We start from the raw sequence: 13,415 nt of genomic DNA on the forward strand, positions 1-13,415 counted from the left end.
AATTGTTGTCATAAAATTATTGGTTAGGTTATTCAATTATTATGACTAAGATTATCCTTCACTGTCATGTGACAATAATGACTTTAAAAATGATAATAAATATATGCAAGGAATTTTGGTTAACAAAAATAAACACTAATCGACGAGGTGGAGAATAACAACATTTTTTTAGAGGGTAAATAACCTATTAGTGTTACTAAAGAAGCGCCACTAACAAATTACCTACAAATTCAGGTATGTTAGTCAATTGAATTCGAAGGATAAAAAACAAACTCCAGTAGCAGGAAGGGAAGAATAAGAAAACTTCTTGTGTACACTTGTCAATCTCATCATTTCTCGATATTTTCTCTCCCCAGTATAATTCAAAACACGCATCTGAACGTAGACAATTCAAAGGACTAATTTTACTTTGCATCCTCAAAGATAATAATGCATTGTTTTATTTTAGCCACGACCCCTCAATCTTTTTCAATCACTTTGTGCACATTATTATTGTTGATTCACTAGCTAGGATCCAATCACTAATAATATTAGTAAAATTAATGACATGGAGAACGCTGCAAATTAATGATAATTCATCGTTTTGTTTTGATTACCGGTCCTGGACTCCTTTTAATGACTTTCAATATATTACTATTATAAATTTGCAAGGTCACAATCACTAATGTTATTAGAAAAATTGACGAGATAAAGAGTGTTATAAATTAATGGTAAAGTATCATTTTGTTCTAAATGCAATTTTTTTGCTCCATTTGACCACCTTTAACAATTTTTTTGTAAAGGTACGGCGACCTTCCTGACTTGTCCAGGGTTCGAGTCCCGCTGTTGACGTGTTCGGTGTGGAGTGGGGTCTCCTCTCCCGGGCCGCAGGGGATTAGTCGGGCCTCGTAAGAATTGACCCGGACACCCCTGTGTCGACAAAAAAAAAAAAAAACCACCTTTAACATATTGTTATTAATTTATAGGTCCTCTATTCCATTAATTTTATTAAATTTATCATTGATTGGATTTAAATGAAACAGATTTAAAAATTTATGGTACAAAATATTTAAAATTAAAAATTTAGAATATAAAATATTTAAATTGAAAATTTAGAATACAAAAGTTAAAAAAGTGATACAAGTTCAGAGGGCAAAACGGAGTTAATCTACGATTCAATCCCTTTGTTTTGTGGACACCGTTGACAGCGCAACAGGTGCATTCTATGAGACTATAAAGTCTTTTTTTTTTTTTTATCGACATGATATTCAGAACTATCATCAGATCAAATGGATGACTTTGCATCCACCGACGAAACTCTCAGAAGCTCTTGGAAATGAATGCAAGTTTGGACAACCACTCTAAACTCTAACACCGAAATTTTGTAGTTGGCTGCGACTGGGACGGCAAGTCGATAACACCGAAAGATGGGTTACCGTATAGGCTATAGCATGACAAAAAAGGAAACCACGTTGAAAGAGAACCCAGGGAAAAAGCAATTTTTTCTTCCTTCGTACCCTGCTTCCTTATCCGTTTTCTTCTTTTTTAAATTTTTTCTTCTTTCACAAAATTTGGCTGGGTTCGTGTTCTACTTCTACCTACTGGTTTGTATCCAATAAAAAACTAGCAAGGGGAAGTCGGGGGTGGGTTTGGGCGTGGTCGTAGCAAACTTTGCTGTCTGAGCTCAGTACATCAGTTTTAAAAATTGATTGAATTTATTGCTCGGATTCTGGTCTCGACTCATCCCCTCTCGTTGCCAATTGGGCTGTGTCTCCAGTCTCCGTCCCATCTCCCCCATCTCATCATTAATCATCCCTACCTGTATCGGTACGTATTCTAGCTGATTTTCCCAATTCTATCTATTTCGTTAATGCATTGCCAGTACTTATAATCCGGTGATTCTTACTTCGTTTTGACAATAACAGAGTAACATGGCTGCCGCGTCACCTCCGGCGGAGGCTGCAGTGGAAGAAGAATCTTTGCTCTCACAGCCTCTGCTACAACAACACGAAGAACAGCATCATACCCTTCGCAGATCAGCTTCCAATACCACTTCGCAACTTGCCATCGTCGGCTCTAATCTCTGCGCTATCGAAAGCCTTGACTACGAGTACTAACTCACGTTACTACGTCGGCTTTTACCTTCCCTACTTGCATTTCTTTTTTTTTTTTGCCTTTCCAAAATATAGCTTCGATTATTCGAGTATTTGTTCGTTCTGGGAATAAACGAATAGAAGAACATATTTTTATGCATCCGCTGGGTTTCAGTTCGTGAATGTTGACTTGATTTGTTATTATTGAACTATGAGTCAAGCTTCATGGCACTTCTGTTGTTGACTTTGTGCGCTATATCGGAAGTCAAATTCAACCAATATGTGAAAATGGAAGACCTTGGGACATGTTTTTACCGTTTTTTCCATTTGCTACTGCTCATCTGTCTCGCAGATGAGATAAATGTGTTCATTGCGTACCAATTTGAGCTGGTTCACATCATTTTCAGATTGAATTGATATCAGATGCTGTTGAATTTTACCACATTACTGCGTGTTTAACACTTAATTAGTTTATTATAGTTCACATCATCTCTCTAACTAAGAATCTGCAATGCTTTAGAGGCTGAATCTATTAATCTCTGGGCTTTAGGATTATGGAGAACGCCCTTTTCAAGCAAGATTGGAGGAGTAATCGGAAGATCCAGATTTTCCAGTACATATTCATGAAATGGACTTTCTGTTTCCTTATTGGACTTCTTGTCAGTCTTGTGGGCTTCTTCAACAACCTTGCAGTTGAAAACATTGCAGGTTTGAAGTTTGTTGTCACCTCCAACATGATGTTGGCGAGAAGGTGATGATGCTTCACCTTTTTTTTTTTTTTTAATTTGTTGTTACTCAACATGTTTTGTTAATTTTGTGTTTCTAATTCGACATTTTGGGATGTAATTTGTCATTTGCTGCATATGGTATTAAGGACTTTATGGGTGTGGAACTACTGATTAGTTAGGCTATAATATTTTGTTCAAAAAGTCATGAAGGTTAGGTATTTTGTAAGTATGCTTTAGCGTGCAGGTTTATAGACTGCAGATTGGTTTTTTTTTTTTAATAAAAATAATCTTTTGAGGGTGTTTGATTAACGTGATTAAAAATTTTGGGAACAGGTTTGTGGCAGCTTTTGCTATCTTTTCATCATCAAATTTTGCGTTGACCTTGTTTGCAAGTTTGATTACGGCTTTTATAGCCCCGGAATGTGCTGGTTCAGGTATACCAGAGGTTAAGGCTTACTTGAATGGCGTAGATGCACCAGCAATATTTTCGTTAAGAACTTTGCTTGTCAAGGTAATTATGATCAGTACAAAATTTGTCTGTATATCTTCTGTTCATTTATTCTATACTTCCTTTCCTTCTTATGCTGCTTACTTTGAGCAATTTCCAGTCTGAAACCGATATGTGCATGGTTTGGCAAGAACTTCTGATCATTTGTGCGTATCAATGCATAGTGGGAGATTTTTATACAGCAGATCATCCTGGAACTTATCTAACTACTTATGTGATATTTGTAACCCTGCGTAACAGCTCCCATATCCCCCTCCTCCCCTTTCTCACACTCTCAGATGCATCACACACCCTTACCCCCCCCCAAAAAAAAAAACATACACACACAGACAGAGGGAGAGAGAGTGTGAGATTGATAGATAGAGAGGTAGGGGAGAAAGCCAAATGCATAGATACTGACGGTGGCAATGATAGTATACATAAATCTTCTAATGGACTGTACAAGCATTTTTAAGCAGTTAATCAGAGGGGAAAGCAATGAGACATGTTGGACTAATGGGGATTTGGGCTCTGGGAGAGCTTAGTGTAACTTGTATGTGTCAAGAAATGGTTATCTCATCATGTTTGAGCCCGCTCCACTAGGATCCAATTGTAGTAGCTAAGTATCGTTTTGGGAGAATTATGAGATTCTGTTCCAAGGGACATATCTTAGATAATAGATATGCCTGTTGTTTTAACAATCAATCTAGCAAACCAAGATTTCGTTGGAGGTGACTCTAATGGTCACTCTAAGCAACTACAAGCACCCATCTTGGTTTTAATATTCACTTGGTGGAAATTTGTAGACTAGTTTGCCCAGAACTGCTACTTTTCTTTTTTTACTTTGGCTTTTTCTTCACCATGTACTGTTGGGTTCTTACAGATTGTAGTTTCTCATGTTTTTAGATTCTATTATAAAATTCAGGCAGTTATTTGACATGGGCCTAAATGTCCAGATTATTGGTAGCATATCTGCCGTGTCATCCTCTCTTAATGTTGGCAAGGCAGGACCAATGGTCCATACTGGTGCATGCATTGCTGCAATTTTGGGCCAGGGCGGGTCAAAAAAGTATGGTTTAACTTGGAAATGGCTGCGGTTTTTTAAAAATGATCGAGACCGGAGAGATCTGGTAACTTGTGGATCAGCTGCTGGGATTGCTGCTGCTTTTCGTGCTCCTGTTGGTGGTGTTTTATTTGCTCTCGAAGAAATGGCATCTTGGTATGCTAAACCTATGGGCTTTACCTTTGTTATCAGTCAGATGATGCTCTAGTTTTCTCATACTTATGCTCTTGTTGAAATTTAAGGCTGGTTGTTCTGGGAATTTCATTATATTAATTCTGCTTTTGTAACTTCAATGTTCAGATTTCTGTTTTTTCCTTTTGGATGTTTGCTTCATGAATTTTTGCCTTTGGTTGTGCAGTTGTAAGTCTTAAGTTATCATGGTTAGAATCATTTTTAGAGAGGGTTGAGTGTGTTTCTCTGTTCAGATTAGTATTTGGCTTAAATGGATTACTTTATCCTTGCAAAAACTTTTGATTACTTTGTGAAATTGGAAATTTTGGGGGTCATTGTAATGTTAGTAGATTTGAATTGCTGAGTTGGAATTGACAGCTTGCAAGGAAAGCCTATCGAAATCAGGTAGTACCTAGCAGCACTAAGTTTTGAACTAACCCTTTGGGATTAACCATAAACTTTATGAATTTACAAGATCATTTGCTTTTACACCAATAAGGAAGCTGAAGGAAATGAATTGGATGGTGTACTTTAAATAATCTCATTCATGCTTTTGGTGAGAGAAACTTTATGGTGCTGCTGTTTCTTGTCGTGAGATGGTGGTAAGATAAACTTTGCATGTGAGATGTTGAGGACTGTGCACTAATGGGCTTAAGTTATTAGATTATATGTACACTTTGTGTTGTAATTGGGAAAACTAATTTCTTGATTTAGGAATGGGTCATTCACTCTGTCTTTCTGCTCCATTTCCTCTATATCACATCAACTTGTACAACTTCATTCGTCGGTCTTCCAGATGTTTCTTAGAACCACCCTGAATTAGCAATATGATTCTGTCCCACATCCTAAAGATGATGTTACCAGTATGTTTGTCACATTGGACGCAAATCAACACTGTCCCCTCTCACTATTTGGCACTTGATGTAAATATGATGCTTTTTCTAGGAACTATTTATTTCCATTGGGAACTTCTTTTTATAACATCTGTTCAGGCACTGAAAGATTTATTTATTCTGCAGGTGGAGAAGTGCTCTTCTGTGGAGAGCTTTCTTCACAGCTGCTATTGTTGCGATTGTCCTTCGTGCTTTGATTGATGTTTGTTTGAGAGGAAAATGTGGACTATTTGGTAAAGGGGGGCTAATCATGTATGATGTGACCTCAGCTGATATTCCCTATCACCTATGGGATGTGCCTCCAGTAATACTTCTTGGAGTTGTAGGGGGCATATTGGGAAGTTTGTACAATAGTTTACTTGAAAAGGTTCTCCGAATCTACAATCTGATTAATGAGTAAGTTCCCAAACTATAACTTCTGCTTTCAAGATTTTCCTTTTCCTTTTTTTAAGGCACATGCAGATACATTATCCAATGTTTTCTGTTTCCAATTCCAGGAAAGGCACTTTTTTCAAGATAATTCTTGCTTGCTGTATATCCATATGCACATCCTGTCTTCTATTTGGATTACCATGGATTGCATCTTGCCGTCCTTGTCCGCTTGATCCTTCAGAGCCTTGTCCAACAATTGGCCGGTCTGGGAATTATAAGAAATTTCAGTGTGCCCCTGGTCACTACAATGATTTAGCCAGCCTCTTTTTCAATACAAATGATGATGCAATCAAAAACCTTTTCAGCAAGAATACTGATGCTGAGTTCCAGCACTCTTCAATGCTAATCTTCTTCGTCACCTGTTTTTTCCTGAGCATCTTTAGTTATGGCATTGTCGCACCTACAGGTCTCTTTGTACCTGTTATTGTTACTGGTGCGTCTTATGGACGGCTTGTAGGAATGCTAATTGGTTCACGCTCAACTCTCAACCATGGCCTTTTTGCTGTCCTAGGTTCTGCTTCTCTTCTTGGTGGATCTATGAGGATGACTGTTTCTTTGTGTGTTATTATCTTGGAACTTACAAACAATCTATTATTGCTGCCCCTAATAATGCTGGTTCTTCTTATTTCCAAGACTGTAGCTGATGCATTTAATGGAAATATATACGATCTGATTATGAGGTCAAAGGGTTTTCCTTACTTAGAAGCTCATGCTGAACCGTACATGAGGCAACTGACAGTTAGGGATGTGGTCACCGGCCCACTTCGGCTTTTCCAAGGCATTGAGAAGGTTGCTAATATAGTTCATGTCCTCAAGACAACTGGGCATAATGGGTTTCCGGTGGTGGATGAGCCCCCATTTTCTGAAGCCCCAGTTTTGGTTGGTCTTATCCTCCGTGCCCATCTCATCACATTGCTGAAGAAGAAAGCTTTTTTGCATAGTCCAATGCCTAATTTCTCTGATGCCTTTAAAGGGTTCATGGCAGATGATTTTGCAAAGAAGGGTTTGGGAAATGGAGACAGGATTGAAGATATAGATTTGTCAGATGAAGAGATGAATATGTTCGTAGATTTGCATCCTTTTATTAACACTTCACCATATTCTGTGGTAGAGACGATGTCCTTGGCAAAGGCTCTTATACTTTTCCGGGAAGTCGGTTTGAGGCATGTGCTGGTGGTTCCAAAAATACCTGGAGTAAGAATTTTACCATGTACTTATTCTGATATGACAAAATATCACTTTGACAGCAACTTATCCTCTTGTTTTTTATTAGTTGCAATTTCAAATGCGCCTCATTTCTCTCCCCATCACTTTTGTTTTCATTCTTTTTTGGAACTGAAAATGTTTCATTACTTACTGTCTGTCTTGCAAGTAGGAGTTACGTTAGTCTCTGCTTTCATGACTAGTCAGCTTTCATTTCTTACTGCCTGTCTTACACGTATGATATACATCACTATCTATATTCATTACTGGCAACCCCCCCTCTCTCTCTCGCATCCTTCATAGCTGAAACAATTCTCTGTTTTTCAGAGAGAGATTACTGCAATGATTACATGATACGAACATGGGTCCATGATTCATGTTCAAGTCATGAAGATGGTTGAGTAATTGAAGTCCAACGTTCCAGCCATTCCTTTCTTGAGAATTAGTGTGTTTACTTAGTTATTAAGTCCTTAGTATCATGTGTTTATGATATTTTCCAGCCAATTGTTGTGGTTGGTCCAAGTATTGTTAGTTGGGCCGATTCATGTTAGCTTAGGAGTTAAATGAATCATTAGTTTGGTTAATTAAAAGGTTAGGTCATGTTGATCATAGTTAAGCCTTAAGAGTCGAATTAGTTTCCTAGCTAGAATTGAGTTAGGTTTAGTTAAAAAGTTTCCTAATTTAATTAGATTTCTTTTGAGTCTTTGTAAAGGCTATAAAAGAGCCTTAAAGTCCAACGTTTTTTGGAGATGAATTATAAAAGAAAATGTCCTGTTAGCAACATCTCTTGTCCAAGAAATCCAACTTGAATACTTGAGAGGATTCTTAAATTTTTTAATTGACTTATCAATTCAAGGTCACGTTGAATTGTGGTGTCATTCTACCCTTCTATTCAATCTCGAACAGTCCTTGATTGTCTAGAATCCATCCAATAGGTGTCATTCTACCCTTCTATTCAATCTCGAACAGTCCTTGATTGTCTAGAATCCGTCCAATTTATTCATAACCTGATCAAGATAGATCCTTTCGCTGCCTCGATTGTTCAAGACAAGTTCTTGTTGGGTCAAACATGGGTCCATGATTCATGTTCAAGTCATGAAAATGATTGAGTAATTGAAGTCTCGTTCACCGTATGTTTTTCTTCTGTAGGGATATTGATTGAATAGGACTCCTAACTGCTTGTATCATCTGCGCGCATCCGTTCTTTTACAAGTCAACTTCTATTCTCCAATCTTTATTTTTATATGTTTATATTTTTATCCTGCTCAAACTGCCTGTAAATGCTGTTTTTTGTTTTCTCAGGGAGTGCCAGTTGTGGGGATATTGACCAGGCATGATTTCATGCCAGAACACGTACTGAATGTGCATCCCTTGTCGTTGAGGAGCAGGTGGAGAAGATTGAGATTTCAGTGGCCGAGTTGGAGTAAAATTTTTTAGCGACTTTTTACCAAAGCACTGCTACGAGGCAGCCCTTGTGGCTGTACGGGGTCTGGAAAGGTAATATGACATATTATTTTTCTAAGACTTCCTTTTGACGTAGAGAATTCATAGGGATCATCTAAAAGATGGTCCATGGCAAATCTTGCTGCCGCCAGACCTGTTGAGTTATGGTCTGGTTGATATGCTATTATTTCACCCGTTTAGATGGAAGCGTATAAGCAGAAGCAGAGGGTGAGAAGGATGACGTATATGAGATACAAGTAAAGAGCCAATTCATCAAAGAGGGTGAGAAAAAACAGTCACCGGATTGCTTGGCAATGACGGTGGTTTTGACAATGTGGCATGCCGATTCACATTTTCACGTTCTGTTCTCGTTGCTTCATCGCAGTTATTGTTTATAATAACAGCTAGCTCTGAAGGCTGCTATTATAAGATGTATCTGTGGATTAGGATCTCTACTTGTCTAAACTAGAAGATCTCAAGCTAATCTGGGAGCCACCATGTGTCCCTCCCGTCTTAAATTTAGACATAGCATGGCTGAATTTTAAAACTAGTTTCCTTTGGAAATTTGTTGATCAGTAAGGCCCCTGAATAGCATCCTCTGGGCCTTAAGTTTTCCTAATAATTCTAGTTATGACTCTCTTTCGGAATAAGTTGCCATTTCTCATATCCTACTAAACCCCACTCACATTATTCGCACTACTTGTATATGGACTACTACCAGAAAACTCAAACGCCACCAAAATTTTTTTTTAAAAAAAAAAAAAGAAAAAAAGTTGCCACCAAATAGGCCATGCACATCCAGTGGCACCTATTTCCAAAAACAATATGCAGCAAACACCATGAACAAAGTAGCTCCGTGTTTGAAAGGGACTAGCAATTTATTTCGGGGCTGACATTAGAGGATTACAATAGTACTACTAGAGCGGAGTGGAAAAGGTGTGGAACAATCTCAGGCGATCAGGGGAGTCAAGTGAAGAAGATGATCTAACAAGGTTTGCTGCAGAAACAGCGCCTTCTGACGCCCCTGCACTCCCCTCCTGGAAAGCCTTCGGTCTGGCACACAGCTGCACAGTTGCTCTTTCTTACACACGTTCCCTTGAACCGGTGGCTCTGTGACTCGCACGTCCTTGCCTCTGCCACCCTCACTGGATCCATCTCTGTTTTAACGCAAGCATATCACGATACAAAAAACCAATTAGAGATGATTGATTATTAGCCACAGTGGTCGTTTAAACGTGTAACAAGAACCACGCTAGCGAAGGCATCAGAGGGAAGAAAGTTGTCGGTCCAAGATGTAATAATGTTCATCATGCATGGTTTGGAACAAACTCAAAATGATAAGAGCACAGAAAAGATGTGTAGAACGTTGAATCGAAAAGATAACAAAAACAAGGAGGAGATGGCATGGTGTAGACCTGTGGACATGAAGAGCATCAGCAGGAGGAATGCAGTTGCGAACAGGCGCATTGAATACGTCATCTTCTTCATATTACAGAGATCGGAAGGACTCGTTCGTAATGGAGCGTGGAAAGTGGGTGAGGAAGCCTCTCTATGCTGGTTTATTTATAGGGCTTGAAATGTTTCATAACGTACTCGAGTCTTCCAATTGATCGGTAGCCAGATACGATTGATATAAATGAAAAAATAGGTCAAAAAATATCTATCCACAGAACGTGCCCGACAGTTGGCGGCAGAAATGGTTGCAGAGAGATCAGAGATGCATGCATGCATGATTTGAAATGAGAGAGCTTGGTAGGTAGCTTCAGCGGTGCCATTACTTGCTGCAGTAGTAAGGACAGGGACGCGGGGCTGGAGCGGTTGTCAGAACAACCGCTCCGGAAGGTGTAACATCATTTGTACATAGTGTAACATCATCTGTACAAGGTGTAACAATTGAACAACAGCGAGTAAAATAAAACACCATTTTTGTGGGTCCCACACGGCGTGAAAATCGAGTTACAAGACGTGATCTGAGCCGCACAAATTTTTGAGGTTTCATCCAAGCCGTGAACTGCCTGGGACGGTTGTCAGAGACAACCGTCCAGGCCCCTCGTCCTAAGGACAGTGTGACAGCGCCACCACTTGTAAGATGAGTCATTGAGTCAGGACAGATTTTTCTTAAAGGCCCCTTCTTTCTGGACTCTTCATCAGTTCTTGAAAATTAGGGAGCCTAGTTAAAATCTTCCGTGCAGGATTTTTCGACTCTTACTGCATTTACTGTTGTTCATAATTTCATAACGTTACTACCCTCATTGAAAACTCTCTCCTGCCAAACCAGGATGGATGGATGGATGATATTTATATGACCATTAGCAAGTGAAAAAGGAGAAATGGATAATAGTAAGCGGGGCGGAATTGTGCATGGGGAAATCGAATTAGGATACTGTACAATTCAACTTACTAAGCACTCAATCGAATTTTCTTTTTCGTGCTTAAAATTCAGCACATTAGCTGTTTCAGTAGTGTTTAGATTTTAAATTCAGATTCATCAAACGGACTGAATAAGGTGGCGAGTAGCACTTGCATGATCAAAGGGCAGGACTCAGGAGATGCCTGGTCAATGTGTTGTCTCATCCCTTTGGTACAGAACATTAAAAGCTAAATGCAAAAGAGAAAGCAAAGGAAAATTAGTCGGGATAGATATCCCTTGAGCCCGCCCAAAGAGATAACCCTCCTTAGCATGGCCAGTTCAAATTTATGTCTTCTTCTGCATCATCGTCTCTATCGTCCATAAACTGTACAAATATCACTTGAGCACAAAATATAATTATTGTTTACTTTAACTGCCGGACCAAAGGGAACAAGAGTTTTAGAGCATGTTGAAAAGCAGATGCAGAATTGTCGTCCTCCAGTTTTTTTTTTTATTTTTTGTCTGCGGTTTGAAAAGAGGGCTCAAGGCCCTGGGTGTGGTAACGCCATTACATCAAAAGCTAACAAATTTCTCAAAGAATCCGGCGGTCTCGTGAGGACTCTTTCTTCTGGTTCCATACTCAAGCTCAGCTTAGCTAAATGATCGTTTTCTTTTCTTTAGGCTGATCGTTGTGAAATATTGTGAGAGAATTCAACGGGCAAGGAAATAAACAAGCCCCTGTACCAAACAGAAGATAAAACGTCCTTCGATTGTAAAGGACAGGACAAAAATACTGAAATGTACGAATAGTCTTGATGGATCCGTGAATAATGCAAAGTAAGTAGAAAGCTTTATTGAGTCTCCAATTTCCGTCCAACAGCAACAGCAAAAGTCGTTTGGGCCAATTATGTAACCGTGTAGTATATTTTATGATTAACTAATCTGCTCAGTATGGCAACTTTTGTTTTTTCCCTCCTTAGCTCAGTATCTAATACTTCAATCTTAAGATTTCTTCTTGTACTGATTGATGATGATTTTGTGAATATTCTTCTTCTTGATAGAATGCATATTCCAAGAGGGTCATATCTATCTGTATGTAGTAGTAGTTATTATTATTTTACGTAGTCACGAACACAAGCTGCAGTCTCGATGGTTTAAGATGACAAACAAGGTCTGGTGCAGAAACAGCGTCGGCGGAGGCCCCTGCATTTCCCTCCCTGAAACCCTTCGGTCTGGCACACGGCGGCGCAGTTGCTCTCCTTTACGCAAGGTCCCTTGAACCGCTTGCTCGGTGTCTCACACGTCCTTTCTATTGCCGCCACAGCCGCGGCCTTCCTTCTACTTGGACCCTTTTCGTTTCCTGTATCTCCACACAATACTGGACCCATCTCTGCAGTAGTTAATGGCTTCAAGAGATGTTTAAAACGATCAATCTTTTCATACAAAGAACTCCGTACATGGTCTAATCTGGCTATTTTAGACCCGTTTGTGTAAAGAAGAAAAAAAAAAATTTTTTTTTGTGGCTCGAGTGAAGAAATTTTAGGAGATTCATCCTCGATAGATTTCCGAAAGAAATACACGCACAATTAAGCTACAACTATGAAATATCTTTTCTTCCTGTCCCCGGATTAAAGGGTGTCGTATAAGTGCACAATTACTGTAGTAGGTTCCTGCTCAATATGCACAAGTCAAAAGGTTGCGTAGAATATTATAATTTCACCCGAATGAGACAGAACAAGAAAAAATGGAGATGTCCAGACCTGTGTCATGGGCAATGGCCAGCGCCAGCAGCAGGAGGAGGAGGAATGCAGTTGCAAACAACCACTTGGAATACCCCATCTTCATTCTTGAATCTTGATTGCGGGAAGACTACTCACAGAGTAATGTTGGCAGGTTAATTTATAGATAAGGTCTGAATTGTTTGATTACTTGTTCAAAATGATCACCTGATCAGTCACTTAACTTGTGTGAAGCAGAACATTGCTTTAAAGCATCTGTCATACGTTTTCCCTTCTCAATATATTAAGCCGTAAACGCATTTTCTTGGTCTTTTTATGTACACACAGGGCTTTGCTTTGAAAACCAAATTTGAACATCCTTTCACCCGATTGATTCGTACTGATTATTTACTCTAGTAGTATCATACTTGAGCTCATTCTTAAACCATTTTCAAACTAGTAGCTACAGGGATGCAATATGCAGCAGAGAAACTGGGATGGGAATAAAGAAAGGCTCTGAAAAATGGCTGACATCCCATCCACATTTACGTGGGTTTCCACTCCCTGAGGGTCTCCGTAGCTTCATTTCCTCCATCCGCACCACGTTCATTACAAGGATCAATCATACACTGATCAAGCCAATAGGTAGTCCGCCTTGCTTGCATCCATTCAATCTTTCACGGTTCTAAATCCGAAGCAAAAGAAAACGAAACAATGGGACAACGAATTATGCAAGTGTTCTGCAATTTGTTCCGAAGAGCAATGTTCTGTACTAACGATGTAATTCATTCAAGTATTGCAGTCGTTAACAGCTATCATCCTTTCGAATAGGGTACCGTGAGTGACGCAAAGCCA

General features: G+C 39.2%; 3 protein-coding genes across 7 annotated transcripts; 1 reads left to right on the forward strand and 2 right to left on the reverse strand.

Moving 5' to 3' along the window:
- The first annotated feature begins 1,229 nt into the window (after nucleotides 1–1,229).
- LOC113695745 (putative chloride channel-like protein CLC-g) lies at nucleotides 1,230–9,142 on the forward strand. Of its 4 annotated transcripts, XR_003449621.2 has the most exons (9): nucleotides 1,230–1,806; nucleotides 1,905–2,089; nucleotides 2,623–2,823; nucleotides 3,134–3,311; nucleotides 4,244–4,506; nucleotides 5,541–5,810; nucleotides 5,912–7,040; nucleotides 8,352–8,546; nucleotides 8,694–9,142. XR_003449621.2 is itself a non-coding variant. In XM_027214882.2 (8 exons), the coding sequence occupies exons 2-8, from the start codon at nucleotides 1,911–1,913 to the stop codon at nucleotides 8,484–8,486; spliced, it is 2,355 nt and encodes a 784-aa protein (XP_027070683.1). In that variant the 5' UTR covers nucleotides 1,230–1,806; nucleotides 1,905–1,910; the 3' UTR covers nucleotides 8,487–9,142. The 4 variants fall into 4 exon arrangements, 3 of the variants coding, with proteins under 3 accessions (XP_027070683.1, XP_027070684.1, XP_027070686.1); XM_027214882.2 differs by having other exon boundaries at nucleotides 8,352–9,142; XM_027214883.2 differs by lacking the exon at nucleotides 1,230–1,806 and having other exon boundaries at nucleotides 1,952–2,089; nucleotides 2,593–2,823; nucleotides 8,352–9,142.
- Nucleotides 9,143–9,332: 190 nt separating this feature from the next.
- On the reverse strand, nucleotides 9,333–10,067 carry LOC113695749 (defensin-like protein). Its single transcript, XM_027214895.2, has 2 exons — nucleotides 9,908–10,067; nucleotides 9,333–9,649 (listed from the first exon to the last, which is right to left on the reverse strand). The coding sequence occupies exons 1-2, from the start codon at nucleotides 9,978–9,980 to the stop codon at nucleotides 9,477–9,479; spliced, it is 246 nt and encodes an 81-aa protein (XP_027070696.1). The 5' UTR covers nucleotides 9,981–10,067; the 3' UTR covers nucleotides 9,333–9,476.
- A 1,603-nt stretch (nucleotides 10,068–11,670) lies between these two features.
- On the reverse strand, nucleotides 11,671–12,762 carry LOC113695747 (defensin Ec-AMP-D1). Of its 2 annotated transcripts, none has more exons than XM_027214894.2 (2): nucleotides 12,603–12,762; nucleotides 11,671–12,232 (listed from the first exon to the last, which is right to left on the reverse strand). In XM_027214894.2, exons 1-2 carry the CDS (start codon nucleotides 12,685–12,687, stop codon nucleotides 11,997–11,999), a joined length of 321 nt encoding a protein of 106 aa, XP_027070695.1. In that variant the 5' UTR covers nucleotides 12,688–12,762; the 3' UTR covers nucleotides 11,671–11,996. The 2 variants fall into 2 exon arrangements, with proteins under 2 accessions (XP_027070695.1, XP_071910896.1); XM_072054795.1 differs by having other exon boundaries at nucleotides 11,671–12,248; nucleotides 12,603–12,731.
- Between the last annotated feature and the right edge of the window lie 653 nt (nucleotides 12,763–13,415).

Source organism: Coffea arabica, chromosome 6e (genome assembly GCF_036785885.1).
Source record: "Coffea arabica cultivar ET-39 chromosome 6e, Coffea Arabica ET-39 HiFi, whole genome shotgun sequence".
In the NCBI taxonomy this organism is placed as follows: domain Eukaryota; kingdom Viridiplantae; phylum Streptophyta; class Magnoliopsida; order Gentianales; family Rubiaceae; genus Coffea; species Coffea arabica.